The sequence below is a fragment of the Athene cunicularia genome (assembly GCF_003259725.1).
Source record: "Athene cunicularia isolate RWA chromosome 3 unlocalized genomic scaffold, athCun1 chr3_part1, whole genome shotgun sequence".
Lineage (NCBI taxonomy): Eukaryota > Metazoa > Chordata > Aves > Strigiformes > Strigidae > Athene > Athene cunicularia.
Window position 1 is genome coordinate 69,568,656 of NW_020799097.1, and position 22,800 is coordinate 69,591,455.

The 22,800-nt window shown below is 36.1% G+C and overlaps 1 protein-coding gene across 1 annotated transcript in view; it reads left to right on the forward strand.

Annotated features, from left to right (window-relative positions):
- The window catches only part of SYNE1 (spectrin repeat containing nuclear envelope protein 1), a 317,817-nt gene that overhangs the window by 61,462 nt on the left and 233,555 nt on the right, over window positions 1–22,800 (forward strand). The window contains exons 5-12 of the mRNA XM_026844552.1: window positions 4,443–4,538; window positions 6,264–6,347; window positions 9,389–9,409; window positions 9,689–9,781; window positions 11,543–11,721; window positions 13,682–13,878; window positions 14,014–14,123; window positions 19,173–19,220. Of these exons, the coding sequence (XP_026700353.1) occupies window positions 4,443–4,538; window positions 6,264–6,347; window positions 9,389–9,409; window positions 9,689–9,781; window positions 11,543–11,721; window positions 13,682–13,878; window positions 14,014–14,123; window positions 19,173–19,220 (828 nt within the window). The remainder of the gene's footprint in view (window positions 1–4,442; window positions 4,539–6,263; window positions 6,348–9,388; window positions 9,410–9,688; window positions 9,782–11,542; window positions 11,722–13,681; window positions 13,879–14,013; window positions 14,124–19,172; window positions 19,221–22,800) is intronic.

The following is a 22,800-nucleotide window of genomic DNA, read 5'->3' on the forward strand; positions in this document are numbered from 1 at the left end:
CAAAGTAATTCTGAAATTTCATGTTCTACTTCCTGTTCCCACATGTATTCCGCTGCAGAGGCAAATTCAGTAGTTACACCGATTTGTTCCTGTTTGTGCGTGTGGGTAGGTTTTCACAAATTTTTTCAGCAGTATTTGAAACAATATTTGAAAATTAATGTAGCAATGTTAGTTTCCAATGTTTGCATAGGCATTCATTATGATGCAGATACTGTTGTTTGTATAGTATGATTTATTCTTTGCAGAAGTATAGAATGTGAGGAAAAGATTCCTGTAGCAAAGATGCAAATGCGAAATGAGATGCAATAAAGTGTTAGAATGGAAGGGTGAAAGCCTAGCAAATGTACATTTGTTCCATATCTGAGGTTTGGATTTTACAAAATTTATTTTAATATGTCAGAGGAGGAATGTCTAGAGATTGCAGGTCAGTTATAAATCTCCTTTTTTTGAGGCTTCTCAGTCAAATACTTTTCATATGTACTGATGTTCGTTCTTTAAATCACTCAGAATATTTCCTGATCACTACAGCAAATTAGGCAAGTTTGTAAGAGCAACAAGTTTAAGCCAAGCATTTCCTCATCAGTTCTGATTTGTGATCAGTTCTAAACACAGTTACTTAAATAAATATTTAATATGGGAAAAAATCTGGTACGTTAACCTTTAAGATTCATTCCCAGTTAATTCGTATTCCTCCTACAGAGCACATGAATTTACTTGTACTGAGTGTGCCTCCCTCTTTGTGACATGACTGTTCCTAAATGTCCATGTCACTATAAACTACACTACTGTGGTTGTATATACTGCAATAAATGAGTGTTTAATAGAATACATGCAGTGCAGTGTGTCATTAGTATTATTTTGCTTTCTTGAAGAAGCTTACGAAAAACCAAAATCAAATACCAAGGCATCTGAAATGTTAATGTAGACCTGGCAAGCTGTAGATGTCTAATTGTTCGTCAAAGTATATTCTGAGTTCCCCCCAAGAATTTTGTTCAAGAAGTTTATAAATAACAGCTTTTATGTAGTATTATAGGGTTTTGAGATGTTACTTCTGTTCTTTTTTTCTGGTTTAAAATGACTTCATTAAATTCTTTGCATGGACATTCCAAATATAGTGTATTAGGATCATTGCAGTTGATTGCATTGCTAGAGCTATACATTTGTATGCCAAAACCCAAAATCTGGAGTACATTAATAATTTTCAAGATTACAAAATTGTAAGTTAATTTTCTTTCCTTTCTTTAACTGATTTACAGTTAGTATTTTGGAAGTGCATTAAGACAATTGAATAGGAGTTAAGTCCTGTTGAGTCTCCAGAATAAAAAAAAAAAAAAAAATTCAATAGATTTTAATTGAATACAGCTTAAAAAATCCATTTCTTCTCTGGAAGCTAATAAGTAAGCAGTGTACAGCTTCACTTTCTCCTTTCATTTCATTTGACATTATAGTCGCAGCCAAGGAGCCGGTATTTATCCATTCCAACAGAAGATGTTGTGTTAATTTCAGCAAAGGATCTGCCTGGAAAAAACAGTCAGGTAGCTTGAGTCATCCTGTGCCATGGTCCATATACAGTAAAAGCGTGTATTATTATAACTTTCCAGTATCAGCGAGTGGATGTATATCTTCCTGAATTGTATCAGCATGGGAAATAAGATTGGTACCTGTGGAATCCTTCTGTAAAAAGGAATCTATTCTTCTATATATGCCACTAAAAATATAACTTATTCCATACTTCTGAGAGAGACTGGAGTCATAATAATAGGGTAAATTCTATGCTATGTGCCCAGAGTAGTAAAAAAGTGATTTATGAAACAAAATGAGGGTCTTACCTCCCTGTAATTAGGTGTTAACATCTTCAGAGTAGTGAAAAACATTAACTTGTAAAGTGTATTATGGAGAAATTTTTTGTCAGTCTGTATAATTAACTAATTTTCCATATTAGAAGAGTCTCATACAGGAGATCTTGTGACACAGCTGTTGTACCTGCCTTTTGTTCCTCTTTTATTGGTGTTAAGGTACATGGTGTGTGCTGCTAAACACTGGCAGTGTTTGTAATTATGCAGCCTTCCAGTGATAAAAAGTACATTTCAGCCTGCTGATTTATAGACAATTGTGATCCTCACACTTAAGAGCAGCACGTCTTTCTAACTTTGGTGTAAGTCATTTGATGGTTTCTTTGCTGCTTCTAATTTTATCCAATGCTTTCTCATACTTAATGCTTTCTCTAGTTTTCCCCAAACCAATATTTGATTCATGTTAATTTAGGTGTTAATTTATGTCTTGACCCCAGCTGAAACCCGTATAATTTACTTGGATAATGTCTTCAGGAATACTTTCTCTGCTTTACCTTAGTACCATGCCTCAGTTAAGGTACAAATCTAGTTTTTGTGATTTCTGTCACTGAGAAGTGACCGGTGAATCATTGATGGGTGATCAGAGGTTTCTGTCTGTAGTGTGAAGCTATACACTGTGGAAACCACAGGTACTTCCAGGCTTGGTTTGCATATGAGTTCCAGATGACTTTTGACTTTATGTTGGAATGAGGCAAATTCTGGTCTGAACACTGATTTGAGAGTAAGAATACCAAACTGCTCAAGCTGGAAGGGAGCTGTGTTGTGCTCAAATGGCTTGTCTGACGGGCACATTATGGGCGCCAGGGTTACAGTGCGCTGTAAAACTCACCCTTCCATTTAAATTTATCTTAAGTTGCCCTCTATAGGAACCTGCTTCTCCTCATTACTATAGAGTGAATTTCATGAGATGAACCTCACTACTGGGGCATTTAGATAGGTGGTGAGATTTTTTTTTTTTAAGGCCTTCACCTCCTGTTGGATTAGAATGGCACCTGCTTATAATCGTCTTTATTGCTGGATTATTTTAGCACATAATTCTTCAGTATTATATCATGCAGTAAGACCGATAAAGCTGCTCCAAACTTCAAACAGGAAATTATAACAGAAGGTGAGGAAAATTAATTGCATTTATGTCAACTGCCTGTGATGCAAGAGTGGGACAAATTAATCTCCAATTACCTGTTTGCTCCATTGATTTCTTTGGGGTTATATTAAGGAGGAACATGATCCATTATCTATTGCATTGCTAGGAAGTAAAAAAGAACATTGATTAAATATGCCCTCATAATGAGTTGTAATGCTGCTTACTTTACTTTAAATACACGAGAAAATAGACTTTCTTATTATTGTGGCTATTAGAGCATGCCAAATCTCGGATGAAGTCTGCTTTCAGCAGAGTTCTTTTTCCACTTAACGCCAAAACTGTGTCTCACTGAAATATTAGTCCATTCAAGCCAAACAATGAAGGCAGGATGTTTTGATTTTGGAGACTTGAAACCTTTACTTTCTCCTGATGCGTATAACATTTTTACCTTTTCAAGAGCAGTGTTTCTTTGTTATGTTCATCTTTTCAAATCTGTGTTTTCACAGAAGTAATAGATCAAGTTGTTGTACAAGCATCCTTTTTTTTCAGAAATACCCTGAAAATAAATTATTAAACCTAAAGTAATTTCAAGGATTTTGTATTCTGATTGTCATTTTAGTGAATCAGCAGGTATGAATATTAGGATTATTTAGCCGGTCTATGAATGCTGACAAGTCATGGAAGCTAAAGGGTGTTTATTTCATTTATTTCAGCTGGACCAAGTTTAAACTTTTTGTGGCTGTGAGACATTTTGTGATCATTAAAGTACTGACCAGCTGAGAGCCATAGTTGCACAAACGGGGATGTATTTAAGAAGATAGAGTTCAGTGATGTAACCTTGCTATTCAAAATTCCCTAAACATCATCTGTTTGCATATTTTTCAGTATTATCATTGCTGTGTTTGTGAATGGAAAGACATATGCTAAGCAATTTGTCTTAAGTAGAAGCTGACACAGTGCTAACAGCACTGGAAGCCTGCAAGGCCTGGAGGAGAGGAGAGAAAATACAGCAACTTAGTGTAACAACTGTCAGCTGTGAGAAAGTAGCAGCGTTGCTCAACCAGCTACACTGCTTTAGGGATCTTTGTTCATACAGCTCCTCGTGTTGCTCAGACTGAGAGAGTGAAATTCCTCTGACATACTAACACTAGGCAAAATATGCTGGTAGGTTGAAGTATAACTGTAATAGTACATCCATAAGTTGTGCATATTTTGTAGACTCATGGGTAGTTGTTGGTGTGGTTTTTCGCTTGTTTTAGGGATCAGGAGGTTTTTCCATTGTATCGTTAGTGGCAGAAGTCGTCTAGAGTTACAGTCCTGCACCAGAAATGTAAAATTGTTAAACAATATGGTGGCAAAGCAATGGTTAAATGATACATTGATATTAAACATTATAAAATGCAAAGAAGGGGACCAGACTCTCTTTGTGCTTCTGTTCAAAAGGAAGGGAGGTAGGATGTAATGCTGGTGACACTTTTAATATCTGAAATCTTCTTCCTTTTCAGCGCAATCCTCCCATGCTGGTGAATGATCTGTTTGAAGATATCAAAGATGGGGTAATGTTAATTGCCCTTTTGGAGGTTCTTTCAGGACAGAAGCTGGTAAGAGCTTCCTTCCTTCTTGATATATAAGATAGTTGCATAACTACTCTAGGATATAATTTTCAAATACGTTTCTCTATTTGTATACTGTAAAAAGCCTCACTGCTACATAGCAAAATGAGTTTATTTACAGAGTGGGCTATCTGGTTACAAAGCAACAACAACAACAAAAGAGTATTAAAGACTGACATTCTTTAATTCTATGCATTTTCTATTAATTTTGTCTTAGTAGTTCATAAAAATTGCTTATTTGTAGTAGTCTTTGCAGTTCATCTCGGTATTACTAAGACACAAAAAGGTCCAAAACGCAAGTTGTTTCTATACACCTTGAAGAAATGACAGTCTTTTCTTGTGAAATTTAGGGCTTTCTCTCTAAAAAAAAATTAAAAAATGGCCCCTCAAATTTCATGGGGTCTTATATCCATTTACCTTGACAGATGCTCTGCTACTCTAAAGAACCTTAAATGATGCCAAATGTTTTTTTCAAGTTTTGGGCAGAGGCCACGTTGTGTACATGGCAATAGGCTGTCTCTTGGGAGCCAGGCTAGTTTTGTGTGGGGGAGTAAAATGAAAGGGTTTTAGGCCAAGGGCTCTCACTTTTTCCAAGCCAGCTAGCAGAGTGGATGGCAGCATCTGGAGTAGGGCAACAGTCTGTCATTCATCTTCCTCTAGGGTTCAGACATTACCTGTTCCCACACATGCAGGCAAATTGCAAGTATCACACTTTTGCCTCTTTTTCATATTTAATGTCTGTTGTGATTGCAGGTGATACCCAAAATTAGATACTTTACTGTAAGATGGGAAAAGATCTATACTTTCAAGTGTGTTTGTGCTCTGTTGAAATACACCTATTTCTGTTTCTGTTCGTCTAAGACAGAAAGTCTCCCTCTTGTGGCAAAACAGAAGTAGTAAAACAAATAATGACAGCACTGGATTGTATCCTGCCTATATTAATTAGTGAAAGCCAAAAAATGTTACAGAACCAGAATAATGTCTGGTTAAGTTAAAGGTTATGTATACCATAATATCATATTCTGTGGTAACTGCAAGAGGAATTTCATCATCTATAGCAGGCCTTTGTTAAATCCATTTGTAACTTTATGAACACAAATTTAAATGGTAGTAGTTAAATATTTGCATTACAATATAAGATTCAGTGGGGAATTTAATTCCACTGTAGAGTATTAGGAGCCGATGATATGTTCTTGATTTAATTCAAAGAGTTCTGTCTTTTTTTAGCCAACATGTCTGAAGTTCAGCAAAATTAATTGTTTGGTGAGGGTTTGTTTGGGTTATTTAGTCACCAGCAAAGTATTAAGGAGAATGGATGAAAAATCTCTTGGTAAAATGTCTTCACTACAGCCTGTTTTTTTAAAAATAACAACCACCTTGACGTCTGCTTTGCATGCAGAAATATTTTGAGTGAATGTTGCCTTCTCTCAAATACATATATGTGTGTGTCTATAAAAATAGTAGTAGTTTACTTTACATAAGAAAAACAGTTCTCTGATTTGAGGAAGTTTTTTGGGATGAAGCTGACAGCTTGCATCCTGAGGTTATTAAGACATATGTAACATTTTTATAATAGAAGTATCACATTTATGTCCCCTCTATCTGTTAGTCCTCCCTGTTGGTATATGCAAGGATACAATTTGACTGTACATTTTTGCATGTAAGTTAGACTATAGTATGTACTCGGAGTTTACCCTGTTCTTTCTCTTTTAGCCTTGTGAGCAGGGACGTCAGCTGAAGAGAATTCACTGGGTTGCCAACATTGGCACAGCTCTTAAGTTTCTAGAAGGAAGACGGGTAAGTTTGGTAGCTCTTAGTCCTGTTTTTTCCTTCTTTTCTTCTTTCTTTCCTTAGATGTATGATTTGTATCCGCCTTCCTGTTCTTATTCTCCAAGATTTGCGCTGTGTATGCAGTCTTCAGTTTCTACACAGTGCCTGAAAACTGCGGTAAAGTAAAAATGAAAGATCCAACACTAATATGTAACAATGTATGGGGTAAAACTCCTTTTTAAAATTTTTCTAGTTAGAATCACCTAGGATGGTCTCTCTTCTTTTTTTTTTTTTTTTTAATATTCTCTCGAGCTCTTCATGTTCTCTACTTTCCTGTTGCTTTTCTCAGCAAAGAACAATGACCTTCAGTTCAGTGGAGGCATTCATTTATAATTGAAAGAGTAGATTTATGGATTTCACTAGGTTATACATGCAAAGCTCTACTCCTTGAAAGTATAGACAAGAAAATTTAGAATGGTATGACCCCTTATTAGCTTGTCGGGATTTAAGACTTTTTCCTGGATTGATTCTGGCAAAGTCAGTGCTGTGGCCATTTTAGAAATGAAACAAAATAATTTATAAATTTATCAAAAGACAGAAAACCTAGAAACTCATTGTTATCTAGGTATGAATGTCAAATAAAAGCAATCTACTACCTTTTTCCCTGACTTTTCTCTCTGTCTTGTAATGACTTGTATCTATCTAGTTTTTTAATTAAATTGCAGATACATTGTTCTTCTAATTTCTGCATTTTTGTTCAATTTTTCTCAATGTAGCACCTGATGAATTTTATGTCTCCACAATGCTGTACACCAGTAGTTGTTGGATCTTGGCATTCTTTCCCTCTCTTTAATCCTATGGCATCTTGACCTAATTATATTTCTGTTATATGGGAAACTTAGCAGATGCCTGTAGAAAGAAATCTGTAAGAGAACTTCTTTTAATTGAAAAATGCATAAACCAAAGCAAAGACAAATATATTCCTAAAGCAAAATTCAGCTTTAGCTCACAATTTCACTACTTTATGTAGTACGGTTTGTTAATACAATGCATATCATCTTCGGTCTGAGGGAGAGTGGAGTCAAAGAGAGCTGCTTTCTGGTGAGACCTGTATAACCTAAGACAAGGCTGGGGTGAAGTGCAAAGACCCCATGCTTCCCTAGTTTACGTGTCACAACATAGTGGATGACTCAAACTTTGAATGACCCAGTTTAGGTCCCAGAAATAATACAGCAGTGCAGCTAGATAACTGACCCTGCTGATGATCAGGATAGACTGCCAGAAATGGAGCACCATATTCTTGCTTCTGCTGAGTATTTCTATCTGGACTTAGTTATTGTTTTATATACTTTGTATCAGTATGCCAGATTTTGTTCTAGAGAGTGTTGAAATACACAGTGTGTTAGGTAGATTGGTGTGCTTTAGCAGGTGATCTCTAGGTCGAATCCAGCCTGATGGGTGCATCTATCCAGTCTGGCACCATTTTCCTCACAGAGGAGGTGGGGATGCTGTTAGGACAACAAATGCTTCCTCACCAGCTGAGTGCAGTCCCTGGTCTGTACTCAAAGGTGAACAAATGGAGATGGGCGGAGATGCAGCGCTTTGGGGAGTGTCAACAGGGTCTCCTTCTTCCATGGGCTCGCCATAAGTAAAGTTTATTACATATTTAATCAACTTCCTATTTTCACTGTCCAAACAGACTTCTGCATATACTCTTGTAATACTGCAAAATGCAGCTGGAAATTAACAGTTATCATTCTGGACCAAACTGTTTCTTCTGTGATTCTGAAAAGTTTAATTTATGGCTTTAAATAAATTTTGATGGAGTATAAGACAAAAGTAACACAATAACTTGACTAGAGACTATGCTTCTGTGAAGAGTAGCCTAAGCAGAAGCTTAGCAGAGTCCCTGTAAATCTTTTGATCTGTACCACATATAAGAAAAACCTCACTTTCCAAAAAAATAGAAACTTCTGTTGGAATTGGTCCAGCAGAGAGAGTGAGACTCTTGATATATTTTTTTTAGGTAGGTAATAGAAAATTTTCCTTATTGACAGGTAGAGAAGCAAGTAATGTCAATTTTCCCAGATTTCCCAGTTTTGTCAGATTTCTTTGTAGAGAGCACTGGAAATATAACCCATGGGGATTTCTCCTCTGCCTCTTCCCAAGCATCTTTTGGAGTTTTAATTCTGAAAAGAGCTTCACAGCCGTGAACAACATTTTTTTTTCCCTCTTGACATTATCTAGTGGGTTTCCAGCTTCTGATTCAGAGAACTGCAGTATTTTCTCTATTTTGGGGAGATAAATGAGGTCACATGAAATCATTCTCCTGCTTCTCTTTAACCTGTTCTCCAAGGTTGTTCCATAACCTTTGTCCATGAACATGGTTGCAGTGCATGAACACTTTAGGAGCCCTTCATATTTATATCATGATTGGTGTCAAACTCTTAGTTTTGCTGAGGAAGTATTAGCATATTTGCTAATTTTCCAATACTACCTGGTTTATTCCATTTCCTTGAGCTACCATTAATTTATTTATGATATACTTTTTATGCCCTCCTTTAGTGCCTTTTATTTTATGATCTTATTTTAGTGTGATAATATATTCAGACTATAGATTAGCATTTGGAGGTTAAGAGTCATGGAATCTGTTCCCATTTCTGTTGAAAATCTTCATGTGACCTTGGACAACTTATTTTTTCCAACTCTTTCTTGTTTTAAAAGAACTATAGTCAGGTTTGTCTTGCAAGGGAGAGGTGGTATTGGAGAACTGTGGCATTCTTTTTTCCTTTATCTTTCTTTTATGCTTTCTCCCCTTCTTTTCGTTTTCTTGTTTATTCTTAAATTCACTTTTCTCTTTCCATTAAATCTATTAGAGCTATAGTAAGAAACCCCTGTATACGTTAAAATCTGTTACAGAGTATTTACTTTCCTTATTAATTGTCTTGTAAGATGTGCCAAAACAGCGATTTCTTTGCATTATAAAATTAAATTAATTCATTTACCTAATAATTTCTCATTTAAAACTTATTTTTGTATCATCTTTTTCCCTTTGCTTTTCATGCTAGTCCATATACAGAGGATCTCCGGTTTGTACAATGGTTCTATGTAATTTTAATTGTTTTTCTGCTTGAAATTAATTATTTATTTTTTTTTACAAATAATAGCATGCAATGGTCTTAAAAATCTTCCATTATCTAGATCTATGCTTGTCTAAAAAATGAAACTTCACCATTCAATTATTTTCTTTAATTAAGAAACATGATTTATTGCAAAGTGCATTACAAATTTAAAACCTATCTGAAATTAATTTCAGAATTTTTAGCATTCTTTGTATGTGGTAATAACATGTTTTCTTTCCTATATAGATTAAGCTTGTCAACATAAACTCAACTGATATTGCTGATGGCAGGCCTTCTATTGTGCTTGGCTTGGTGTGGACCATAATTTTGTATTTCCAGGTACTACATTTTTTATACTTCAGTGTAGCTTGCTCAAATGATAACTCTGATCATTATTTTGTATGAACTGGTGTGGTTCCAGTCTTCCACCATAGCTAAGTGACTTTATAATTAGCTGAGGATTTGATCCTGTATAAAGAAGCAGTTGATGTTAGGCATGCTTCACATTGGGTAAAATTAGATACTTGTCTTTGGAATAGATCGATCTGGGCCTAGAATGGACTTCCTTTATCACTGGAACATATTCTTCCACTTTCTCTGAAGCATACAGCAGAGCAACAAAAGAAAATGGTAGAGCTGTGTATTCTTGTTACAAGTAGCTTTAGCAACCCCAGTGATGATTATGCTGTATGTCTAATTTCAGTGTGCTTTATGTCAGGCAGTAATTATATTCAGACAATACATGTAAACACCCTGATTTCACTGCGAGATGCAGATATTTACAAAGATAAAATTTAGCTGTGAATAGTGTAGATTGAGGGGTTTGAATTTGTAGAGGAGAAATGATTCGCATTCTGTTGAAGTTAGGTGGGAGGAAGAAATGGTTTTCTAAATCCTGTCCATATGAGTTAACAAAATGAGTCACTGCTCAACAACTAAAAAAAAAACCCTGATGCTGCTCTATGAAATTCTTTGGCTTTGCCTCTCTTGTGATGCAGCTTTCATGTCAGAGATGAACATGTTTAAAAAGAAAATTAGATAGCATGTTTAAAAGAGAATTAGATAGCAGGCAACTTAAACATGTTTCATGTCAGGGAGAACAGGGATGTTGATCTCCTAAGCACCAAAAAGTGTGATGCCTCAGTGGTTCAGATCTCCTTTTGAGAAGAAAAGTCAGCCAGAATGATATTAATTTTTTTATTTTTTTTTTTTTTTTAAATTTATAGCTCATTGAGATGAACAGGGAAAATTATGCTTCTCAGAGTTATTGAAACTCTAGTTCTCTGCATCAGTTTTACTTGGGCCATTTTTTGAGCTTTTATTTAGTTGTCACAGGCAGATATGTCATTTTAACAGGAATGAAAGCAGAAATGCATGAGAGTTGTGGTTCTCATTGTGGCAGACTCATTCTTTGATGTGACAAAACTTTGGGTTTTAAGTAGACAGCATAGACAATCTTGCAGCATCCTCTGGATATAACTTTTTCATGTTAAAGTACCAAATTGTTAGTCAATTTAATGTTCTTAAGAGTCAATGATTTTCATTTGATGAAAGGCAGGATGCAAATAACTGTCATACACCCTCTGCAAGCACTACTAATGCACTTTGCCTGCAGTACTTTCACTGTTCTTTCACAAAGGTACTTCTAAGCAAAACTGCAATTGAATTTGTGCCAAAACAGTACAATGGTAAATAAAGTACTATCCAGATATGATCAGTGAGGTCACTTCCATTCTTTAATTGAATGAGCCTCCTCTGAAATTAGTGGATTATTTTATAATTTGAATTCAAGGTAAATGTAAGACATCATCTCCTATTTCAATGGTAATTTGTGATAATAGATAACATGACGCACTTGCATATTGTTCTAGCTGTAGGGTGTCAAGAAAGTAAATGATTGCTAGGTGTCAGGTACTTCTGAAATCAAGACCATCATCTGGGTACATACATAAGCATTTTTGAAGCTACTTTAATGTACAGTTAAATAAAACACAGCATGTTAATCATAGCTTCTGCCCAACTTTCTTTTCTCAGTTGTATTAGGAAATGTAAGAAACAAGAAACAAGAGAATCAAGTCCATTAATATTTTTTCCCCACAGATTGAAGAGCTTACCAGCAACCTCCCACAGCTGCAGTCGTTGTCTAGCAGTGCTTCTTCTGTGGAAAGTGTTGTCAGTTCAGAAACTGCAAGTCCCCCAAGCAAACGGAAGGTGGTAACCAAGGTCCAGGGAAGTGCCAGGAAGGCTTTGTTAAAATGGATTCAGTACACAGCAGCGAAGTAAGTAAACTGCAAATCAACTGAATTTATATCTTAACTGCACATTTATTCTTCAGATTCTAAACTCTCTTGGTCTGGGATTGTCCTTTTGTACTGTATTTATATAGCACCTCCTTGTGATCATACTCTTTTTGACATCTGAGGCTGCTAAATGTTACCACCATACAACAAGCAAGTAATAAATAACCATTTGCATTAATTTTACAAGCAATCATGTTTTACAGCTTCTGAATAATCAAAGGGATTAGCTCTGACAGAATGAGGAAAGGGGAATTAGATTCCTGAATGACAGGGTATTAGTCCTGCTGCCAAAACGCTCAATGTGACAATGCAAGTCCCACACCAACTTAGCATTCCTCAGTGACAGAGCTTATAAGAGCACTAAATTCTGGCACTTGATGTTGAAAGGTGAAGAAAAATTGTGAATATCCTTCTGCAGTTTTGAGATACAAGGGACATATTACTACAAAAATTGTCCTGAATTTTCATTCTTTTTAATCCAAGTTATTTTGGAGTTATTTCTTGCTATTGCTTGTTAACTTAAGACTCTTCTCCTTTATTTGATGTAATTGTCTGACATTTGGTCTTCTTCTGAAAAGGCATTTAAAAAGTGCATAAATTATGTCAAAGATACAATAGTAGTTCAATGGATTCCACTATAAGAAAATAAAAATCAAAGATGTAAACGAATAAAATGGATTTATTTGTTCAAATTAAGGAATCACTGCTATTTAAAGAGGTCAGACATGCAAAATGTGGAGGGGAAATGGCCAGTTATGGAATGGTGCCTCAGAGAAAAGAAATGTAATTGTAAAGATACAGACTTTCTCCAGTTCTCCAGTAAATGGGTAGAATACAGTAAAGTGTGGTACAGTCTAATTTGGCATTCTTCCTATTGCACTGTTTTCAGTAAGACACAGACAACTGAAAGTGGTCAACTGCAATTTTCAGACATATAAACAAACAAAATACAAAGAAAGAAAGAGGTTCATAAATGAAACTGTCAACATTATTGGGAAGAGTAGGTGAAATGTTTTGAAAGAAGCCTAGAGGAAGAATGGTACTGTTTGCCTAGCCCTGCTTCACATTGTAATTTGCAAGGACTTGCTCATTAAAGTCAGTGAAAGTGTTTCACTGATCACAGTGAGCTTTGAATGAAGCCTCATTCAGAGTTACTGCTGTGAACCTCCCAACGGTAAGACTACCTTAGTGTCTAAGTGTGTCCTCAAAGGAAATTTTCATGCTCAGACAAAGTAAAACAGAGTCTTGCAGCCTGTGGACAACCATACCTTTCAGAATTACTTTTAAAAGAAGGAGTCAGAAGTGTGACGCAGTTCTGATTACATTCTCATTGTATGTTGCTATTTCCTGATCATTTGTATTTAGTGGACATGTAAGTATTATGGGTGTATGAAATTATATTTTCACTTATTCTTTTGGTAAGAATATAAAGAAATCTGCGTGTTTTATTTTCACCTGAACAGTGGTGAGTCACTGCTCATGCTTTTATTTTAAAAATAATGGGGTTTTGCAGTCTTTTTTTTTTTTTTTTTTTTGATATGATACTGATGTACTTAACTGAACTGCAGTAGTTATAATGAGGGAGAGAATAATGGATGAAGCTGCATACTTCCACAGACTCTGTCTGTCGTGTAAGAACCTTAAAAACATTGCCGCACTTCATCGGTTCAAAATACCATTGGCTTATTTCCACTAGCAAGCCAACTGGGGGCAAATACAGCATGCATATCTTAAAAAAAATCTTGGATTTTCATAGGCAGAAGTGAGTTTATGCAGTGGATAGATGGAGCTGTAGTCAGCATGATTAGCACTGCAGAAACAAGAAGTGGTTTAGGCTTAATGATGATGTTCAGTGGGTATACCAACCTGTCTCCTTCCCTATTTCATCTCCACCTGATATTGTTGCAACTCACTTCCTTTTTCCTTTCATGTCCTTTAGGCAAGTTGGAATTGAAATCAAAGATTTTGGACAAAGTTGGAGGAGTGGTGTTGCATTTCATTCCGTTATTCATGCTATCCGTCCAGATTTAGTGGACATGGAGAAAGTGAGGGGAAGGTCAAACAGAGAAAACCTGGAAGAAGCCTTCACACTTGCAGAAGCAGAACTAGGAATTCCAAGGCTCCTTGATCCAGAAGGTATCTAATACATAGTTGAAAAATGTTTGAACTACTTGCATGGGTTAAATCAGAAGTGCTAATTCAGTGTTGTGACATTTAAGCAGCATTTTGTGCCATCTAAAAATTAATTTACCATGTTCTGTACTTGTCTAGACGTGGATGTTGACAAGCCAGATGAAAAGTCTGTCATGACTTATGTAGCCCAGTTTTTGAAGTACTATCCTGATCCTCATCATACAGTGACTGATGTGCAGGAGAATGATGTAAGTGTCTCTTACATAACTATACTAATCAGTTTATCATGAGGGGGGCTTTATAAATATATTTTATAGCTTTGCCATAGTTTATTATGTTTCCTTTTGATTATGTTTCATCTCCTTTCAAGTGAAAAGCAAGCACAGTAAGAAAACTGGGAAAGATTAGCAGAGAATAAAGGAACCAGTGTTGCACATGTTTACTAGTAGATAGAGCAAATAGAATGGTGATCCTGCAGAGATTTTCCTATTTTCAACAGTAGGAGCCAAAATGAACCCAAACAGTTATTGTAGATAGTAGCAAACCAATGGATCCTAAAGTTTCCTAGGAGGCTTTCAAGCATAACACCAATCAGATTGCAATAATTTATTTTCTGAAGCAATGCACCACTTCTGTTTCTATCACACTGGGTTTCTGGATAAGAACAAGAACAGCCCAAGAGATTATAGTCTCTGGGCTTTTAGGCTCGAGAGGCAGTTACAATTTTGACACAGGTTTCTTTCTATTGCACAGTGATATTTGACTATTCACTCTAAGGAATTGTTTTCAGTCATGCTTTTTTCTTGTTTTTTTTGTTTGTTTGTTTGTTTTGTGTATGCTCTCGTGCATTGGCTTTGCACTAGAATGGCTACACTCAGTGATGCCAAGTGATCATGACTCACTTCCTAATCCTGATCATTTGCTTTCTTCATGTCAAACACAGGAAATACTGCTGAGACAATCTGCTCAGCCCCAGCAAGAGAGGAGGAGTAAACACTTTTAAATCTCTGTTTCTTTGCATTCTCTACAGAGCTATAGAAGAGCTTTGAAAGGAGTGCATCTTCTTTATCATTAAGCGTGGCTAAGGCAACTGTAGCTTTGCAGTCCAATTCCAGTGCCTGAGCACTGGAATTTTTTGTTTTCCTTGCTGCAACATTGGTCTGAGGACATTCATGTGCTGATGCCACAACATCCCACTGAGCAATGGGGCTGCTGAAGCCAAGGGAGTGAGTGCTGAAGCCTTACACTGTGGCCTGTGGCAGGCTAAGGCCATCCTGTCGTCTCCATACTATGGCACACAATGCAGTTTCTGCTCCCAACAGCCTTGGGCAGGTCTGTTGCCTGTGCTGGGGTTGTATTTTGAGGAGCAGCCTCACCACCTTATCCTGAGCTTTATGCAGAGAAGATGCAGGAGAATGTGAGACTCAGCCACTCCGCACTCCGCATGCCTCTGGCTATACCCACATTGATGATAGCACAAGCTGTGAAAGGGAAACTACTGAATTCCCTCCAGAATTCCTAGGAAATTCATCAGTTTGACATGCTTAACTCAACACCACTTCCTCTTCCTAGATACCACTAAGATATTCCAGTACCAACCCAAGTGAATTTTGGTAGAACAGCTGGTTCCCTGCATGTCACACAGAAGAAATCAGTAACTCCTAGCTATTGAGAAGAAAGCAAGAATTTGACATTGCAAATAAATTTATTATGTCATTGTCTTAATTTCCCTGAGAAAGAACTATATTCCTTCTCACACCCCTGATGGAGTGCCTGGAAGTTTGGGACAAAACACTTCTCTGGTGGAGTCTCCAGTCAAGAATTGAGATGGGGCCCTCATTTTTTTCTGAAACAAATGCCGCTAATCCATCTTTGGAGAAATTCTTATCCCTATCAGGCACCTATGTCCATGCTTGCTCCCTAATCCTGTCCAGCATAACTTCCAATTCTCTCACCTCTGGTCATGGTACAAAATGGTGACCACATGGCATGTGATAGATTGATGGAAAAGAGATCTGGATGGATCCAGGCCAGTAAGCAATACACAAAAAGTCCAGGACCCCAAGTAGTCACTGGCCCTGAAGCAGTGAAATATGTATTAAAAACAGTACAATGCTTTCATCTCTTTGGGACTGGATAGATATAAGCTCTCAAATGGCTAAACTTTTGGTGCACTTTTATTACTATAATCTTTTGTATTTCTATCATAATACACACAGAGAAGCTTATTTTGCACTCAGCTACTTTATTTATGACTTTTCAGGGAGAATCTGTAAACAGATAATCATATTTCTCATACTCAGAACTTGCATTTTAAGCTATTTGATCTGCTCTGAAGAAAATCATATTTGGCAGACTATCATATACAAATTTCAACAAATGTTAGGACCTTAGTTTACACAGCTCTGTAGGGGATGGGGAAAGAAGCCAGGACTTAATGCAGTTGATCCTGTGGACTGAAGGATACCTAGATAAAACAAGATATCCAAATAATCCTTGGTAAAATGAGTGTCATTCATCTTATATGATACTTATGGGGAGAATCCAGAGCTGAAAATCCAACAATGCAGTTTAAAAATATACAGACATAAGGATTGCATTCCGTATTTATACAGTATTTGAAGGGAAAATTGAAAAAAAAAAATCTCAATCAAGTACTTTGTAGTGAAATATCTTGTGGAGTTTTTTTCCCTGAGTGCTTTCACATGTTTTAGCCCAAATTCTTAATTGTGTATGAGTTGGTGAAAATTAAACAAAGGATCATTTAAATCACGAGGTTAAGATTGTCACAACAGCAGATTCAAATTGATAGTGTTGCCAGCAGCTCAAGGGGAGGTTGCTAGCTTGTGAGGACACACTTGGAGCACTGTTTCCAGCTCAGGATCCTCAGTACGAGAGGCATGGACGTATGGGATAGAGTCCAAGGAAGGACCACAAGGATGATGAAGGGACTGGAGCACCTCTCCTGTGAGGAAAGACTGAGAGAACTGGGACTGTTCAGCCTGGAGAAGTCTCAGGAAAATGTGGATAAATACCTGAAGGGAGGGTGCAAAGAGAACAGAGCCAGACTCATCTCAGTGGTGCTCAATGACAGGACCAGAGGCAGTGGGCACAAACTGAAACACAGGAGTTTCCTCTGAGCATTATGAAACACTTTTTCACTGTGAGGGTGATGAGCTCTGGTACAAGTTGCACAGAGAGGTGTCTCAATGCTTGGAGATATTCAAAAGCCTCCTGGACGTGGTCTTGTGCAGCCAGCTCTAGGTGGCCCTGCTTGAGCAGCAGGTTTGGACCAGATGACCTCCAGAGGTCCCTTTCAACTTCAGCCCTTCTGTGATTCTGCAATTCTGTGATAATCTTTAAGAGCATAGTTGATATATTTGAGATTTTTTTTTTATGGAACAGCAACAATAGATATCCTCTTGCAATGCCAGAAAAATGCTCTTTTCTAAATGGCATCGTACAAGAATGGAGATTTAAATGCCTTTTAAAAAAATAGAAAAGTGGATTCTCTTTATAAGAGCAGGAACTGTTTTCTTTAGTACTTAAAACATTCATGAACTTATCATTTTGCAAATTTAAAGGAAATTTTTTTTAATAGAAACAACTGATTGGTATCATAGTATGACAGCTGACTTTCTTGACCACACAAGCCATTTAAGTACCGGTTTTAACCCCCTTCTGCACCCATGGTTATTCTAATATTCACCTTGCTAAATTATTCAACTGGGCAAAATGTAAAGGCAAAAGTACTTTTTTTCTCAGTGCACAGAGTTGGCAGTGAATCAGATACGAGATATTTGTGTGACTATAATCCATTTAGATTGAAAATTCATTTGTTCTGTTTCAAGAGTGTTGTCCACAGGTTCTGTTCTAGGTACACAAACATATGCAAGATCAGACCAAACATGTAAGATGAGTTAATTTTAAAATTGCCCTTTTGTGTTTTGTAAAAACAATATTGGATGCCCTTGTGATCATAGTAGCGAGCAGCACAAGGTAGAACTGTATCTATTACCTGTTTCTTCCCTCTTACTGACCTGGAATATCCATCTCCATCATAAAGCTTTCCTTAGGAATTTTGCATCATTTGGTTAGTTTAGTTATTCATTACTGGATTCATCCATCTTTAAGAATCTTAAAGCTAGGTACTTACACTCCACCTGTGATCAGCAGGAGACAGACACTTTTCCAGATAGCATCTTTCTTAAGGCTGTGTCCTAAATAAACTGTCTTCTGGAAGTTTGTGTTGCATAGCATTTCAACAGAGTTAAAACTGACTTAGGTGAATCCTTCCCTTAGGTAATGACAGATAAAATGTTGTTGGCAGTTGATTAAAAATAAATCCAGACATGCTTTATATTTTCGTGACCAGTATAATCCCCCTTTTCTTAGCCTTGCTGTCTTCACCCTGAAGTCTTGTGTAAGGAAAAATATATCACAGAATGGTAGAAACCAGGAAACTGGGAGAGAGAAACTTGCAAGACTCTTATCCCTTAAACTCCTGGGGTACTTTTAATTTATTGTTTTCCAAAATTAAGCACTTTTAGTGTATATTTCTTCTGACCTGTGTTAAGTGCCTACTATAGAATGAGATAAGTTGGGTAGTAGGTGCTAGATACAACTGTTTTTTTCTATCTGTGAAAAAGAACGGAGAGAGTGACTATCTCAGTTGCAGATGCCTACATTTAGTTAGAGGAATTCTTCTTCAGAGTGGAGTATGTCTGCATGATTTTTGATTGAGGGGGCAGGCAGGATTTCTAACCCTCTCCCCCTGCCCTCCAGCTAGCTCAGCTACCCCTGTGTCTCCTCAAGATGTGTTGTCCACACAAATTCCTATTCATCTTCCCTCTTGATTCAATGCTCAGTTTATAAGGAATTTGCATTGGAAGAAATGGAGTAATGATTGAAGCTTATCCCTTATTTGTGGTCAGAGGGAACATGTATTTGCCTGTGCATTTCCTGAATTAAAAGGGTTCTAATATCTCATGCATGGACCAGCTATGCACATATGTGAACTTGTGTAGTCAACACATCTCAAAGAATCACAGTTACTCTAAGGTAAGTAACTGTTTTTCCAGATAAAATAAATCATGTAGTGACTAGTAATCTGAAATTAGATCTAATATGAAATCTACTTCACTATATATGATACAGACACTTTATAATATTTTAAGTACATCTTGTATTCTTACATGTGTGGCTCTTTTATTGTTCTCTCTGCACTTTCAGCCTGCCTTGCTTCTTTTTTTTTTTTTTCCCTTTTTCTTGTTTTCTCATTTATTTCATATTGCTAGGAACTTCAAGCAATCCCAACTTTTGTCATTTCTTTTATGAAATTTAAGGTAAGAGTAATGTGCTCCAGAATAATAGCTTGAATTGGACCTTTCATGCTTGTTATCTGTTTTTATCCTGCACTTATTTGACTTTAAATTTGGGCTGATTTTATGTAGATGGTTTTGCTAGCCTTATGTTAATCTTTCCAAAAAAGTTAATAGATGAACATAACGAATCTTAATCTACTCTCTTCCATGAGCTGATCCTAACAGCCTAATGCTTAATTTTGCAAATTTCACAGAAATATTATAGGAAAGTCAACTTTCCTATAATAAATCTCATACTATGCTTTTTGTTGTCTGAACTATAGATATAAACATAAAGAAACAGATTATAAGTCAATGTTTCTTCCCATCTAATGTAATTTTAGATGGGTATTTTTGTCTTTAGGTTTATAGAGTAGATACTAAATTGTATATATGATTGTGTAAGTGATGTATGTGGTCTGTGGGTTGGAAGGAGAGAGAGCATTCATGTATAATTGCATGATATGCACTGCTTTTTACAAATAAATCATGATTCTTAAAAAATATACTTTTTAAATCATCTTGGACATACTTACAATTTTCTAGTATTAACTGAGAGAAGTTCAGAAATCTAACAGGGAATGTTTGAAATGAACATTCAGAGGTGAAAATGGAAGACTGCAGGAATTAATATGTTATGAAACAGATAACAGGTGTCACTGCAGTCAGTCAGTAGTGTTTGTAGCTTGACCTGATCCAACTAATTACCTTGGTTCCATGCTCATCTGTGTGTCTTTTTTTTTTTTTTTTTTTTCCCCTAATATATAAGCGATAGGTTATTTTCAAATAAGTATGATTAAGGGTTTATCTCATATTATGTATATCTAACTAGTGATGTGTGTTGAAGTGAAGATTAATACTGATAGCAGAATTATTTCTGTCTTCTCAATACATTTGATTAAGTGTTAGCAGCTTTAATGGGACCTTGTACATTCTTAGCCTTACACCACCCCAGTGCATTGCTGCTTAAGCCAGTGAAAATTTGAAGTGGTAAAAGCTCTGTCAATTTCTTTATCTTGGTATAAATTTAACTATAAAGGAAGCATGCTCCTTCAAAGTATTCCTGATGTCAAGTCCTTCTCTTCTTATGCTCTAATGTGCAAGTAATTCAGAAGATAATCCTGCCACTTCCAATATCCTAATGCTAACAGAGTTCCTCAGTGTAAGAGGAATTTCCTGAGCAGCAGCTCCAAAAATAACTTTCTGAGCTCTTGCAGTGATTTACTGTCTACTTTTACAGATAGGCATTAATAGTTCATCCCTGAAAATGATACTTGGCTCAGCATTCATCGTGCATCTGTCATACTGTTGTCAGTGAACCTGTTTCAGTAACACATATATAAGAGCCAGATTTTTCAAAAGAAATAACATTATTAATTTAATTCATGTATAAACATTTTTTAAGGGACTTGATTTTCTCAGCACATAGGCAATACAATAGTTCAACATCCCTGAAAAGCAGGTGACATAGTTTTTTTATATTTGAAAATTCATATTTGAATAATTTTGTCCTGCCCAAAGAATTTGAACATTTCACCTGGTTTGTAATTACATAATAGAGAACTCAACAAAGTACTCCTTTTCCAGTCCATAATTAAATTTTTCATGAAACACAGATGTGTATTTTTAGCTCTTCAAACACTAGAGTATTCTGTATTATGTAATTTTCAAATTAACTATGGCATATCAGTTAATAAAATAAAATTTTGATTTTGAATCTGGGCTGAAAACTTTCTTTGTAAATTTAAATGATACCCTCTTATCATATTGGACTCATAAACACTTTTCTCTAATTACCTTCTTTGATATTCTTTGGTAGTTGAGTGCTCCAGTTCTGTTTATCTCTGCAAATCGGTGAATATTCATAGAATGGTGTCAGGATAAACTAGTACATTAAAATGCTATTTGGAAGTAGCATGCAAAATAAGTCATAGTGGCTTAGATAAACTGAAATAAATGTGATGTGCAGGCTTTAGAAAATAGTTTACATATCTGTAAGAATATCCTTTTGATCTTTTTTTACTAAGAGTAAGAACCACTAGGCACTAATGCAAATCTTTTTTTAAGAATTGTAGTTAATTAAATGCAGGGAGTATTGGTAACAGGTGCCTTGGTGTCTAAGAAATTGAATCTTTTATGTTGGTTACCCAAACTGAGGCTTTAAAATGCTTTTGTATCAACCAAGGACCACAGAACCAAGTTTAGAGGTGGTAAGTGATACATTGAACTGGAAACCTGTGAAAATGTATAAATAAATAAATAAAATGCTTATTATGCATTGTTGCACAATGTCTTTAACAACATTCAGTTAAGCGTTTACTGAAACACATCTGCAATTAAATAAACAAAAAATTGTCTAATTAAATAGTAAAAAAAACCCCAAAACATAGAAGGCTCAGTGTCACCTGTTAACTTTATCTATTTACCTAATGTCAGAGAAATGGTTTGAGAGGTGTGACGGTTCCTGTGTTCTTTATCTGCAGGTACCATAGAGTTGTTCTTGATCCCAGTAATATTCTATTTCCAAAAGATTTGGTCAGACCTAGTTTTAGCCATTATTAAATTTTTAAGCTATGTTCACAGGAATCTTGCAAAATACCTGTTTTGCTCACATTGCTGTATGAACAGTTGCAGCCACATAGCTGCTTTTGCAAAGACTTAGCTTAAGGAGGTGCTTCTCAGCAATAAGAATGTGAACCAAGAGGAATAAAAGCCAGTGTTTTACATAACTGAATTTATAGTGTAAAAGTAATATACACAGCATTGTGACACACTTATTCTCTTCCTGACTTCAAGAATATCTTACTGTTATAGGACTTTCAGTCCAGTAAGATCAATAGTTTAGTATTGCCTAGAATGCAGCTGACAACTAAATAGTAATAGAAAACTCAGTAATCTCAATAAAGTTAAAACTTCTAATGAATACAGTACATTTAATACCACAGTCCTTTTTTTCTGATGACCGAATGAGTTGAGTTCTCTCATATTTTTCTCCTCATAGGGGAATAGTCCTGGCTTTGCTGTTTATTTCAAATAATCTTTATGTTATTTTTCCACATGCAGAACCAACTATCAGACCAGAAAAGTAGGATTTTTATTCTCCTTCTCTATATTTAAATGATTTAAGAAGATGGAAACACTAGGAGTTTTGGCTTCTTGGGACAGTATGTGCAGTCAAGGAAATCCCAGCATTACAGCTAGATAGATAGACCCAGGAAGTGTCATGTGTCCTATACTGTTTCTCAGGTACCAGCTTTTGGCGAGTGTCAGAAGAGAGGAGCATGAGCTACAGTGAAATTTGTTCCAGCACAGCTGCTCTATCATGTTAACCTTACTGCAACTACCCAGCTAAGAATTTACTTAGCAAGTTAACAGACATAAGACCTGTGATATTTGCACAATCTGTTGTGCAAATCCTGTCCAACTGACTACCACGGTTTTGAGTAGAGGATCAATAAGAGAATTAGAAATACATCAAAGAGATTCTTTCCTATCTGAGGATCCTCTCCTTTCTTCAGCTGAAATGAAGCAATAATTCTATGTTTTTAAAATTAGTAAGAGA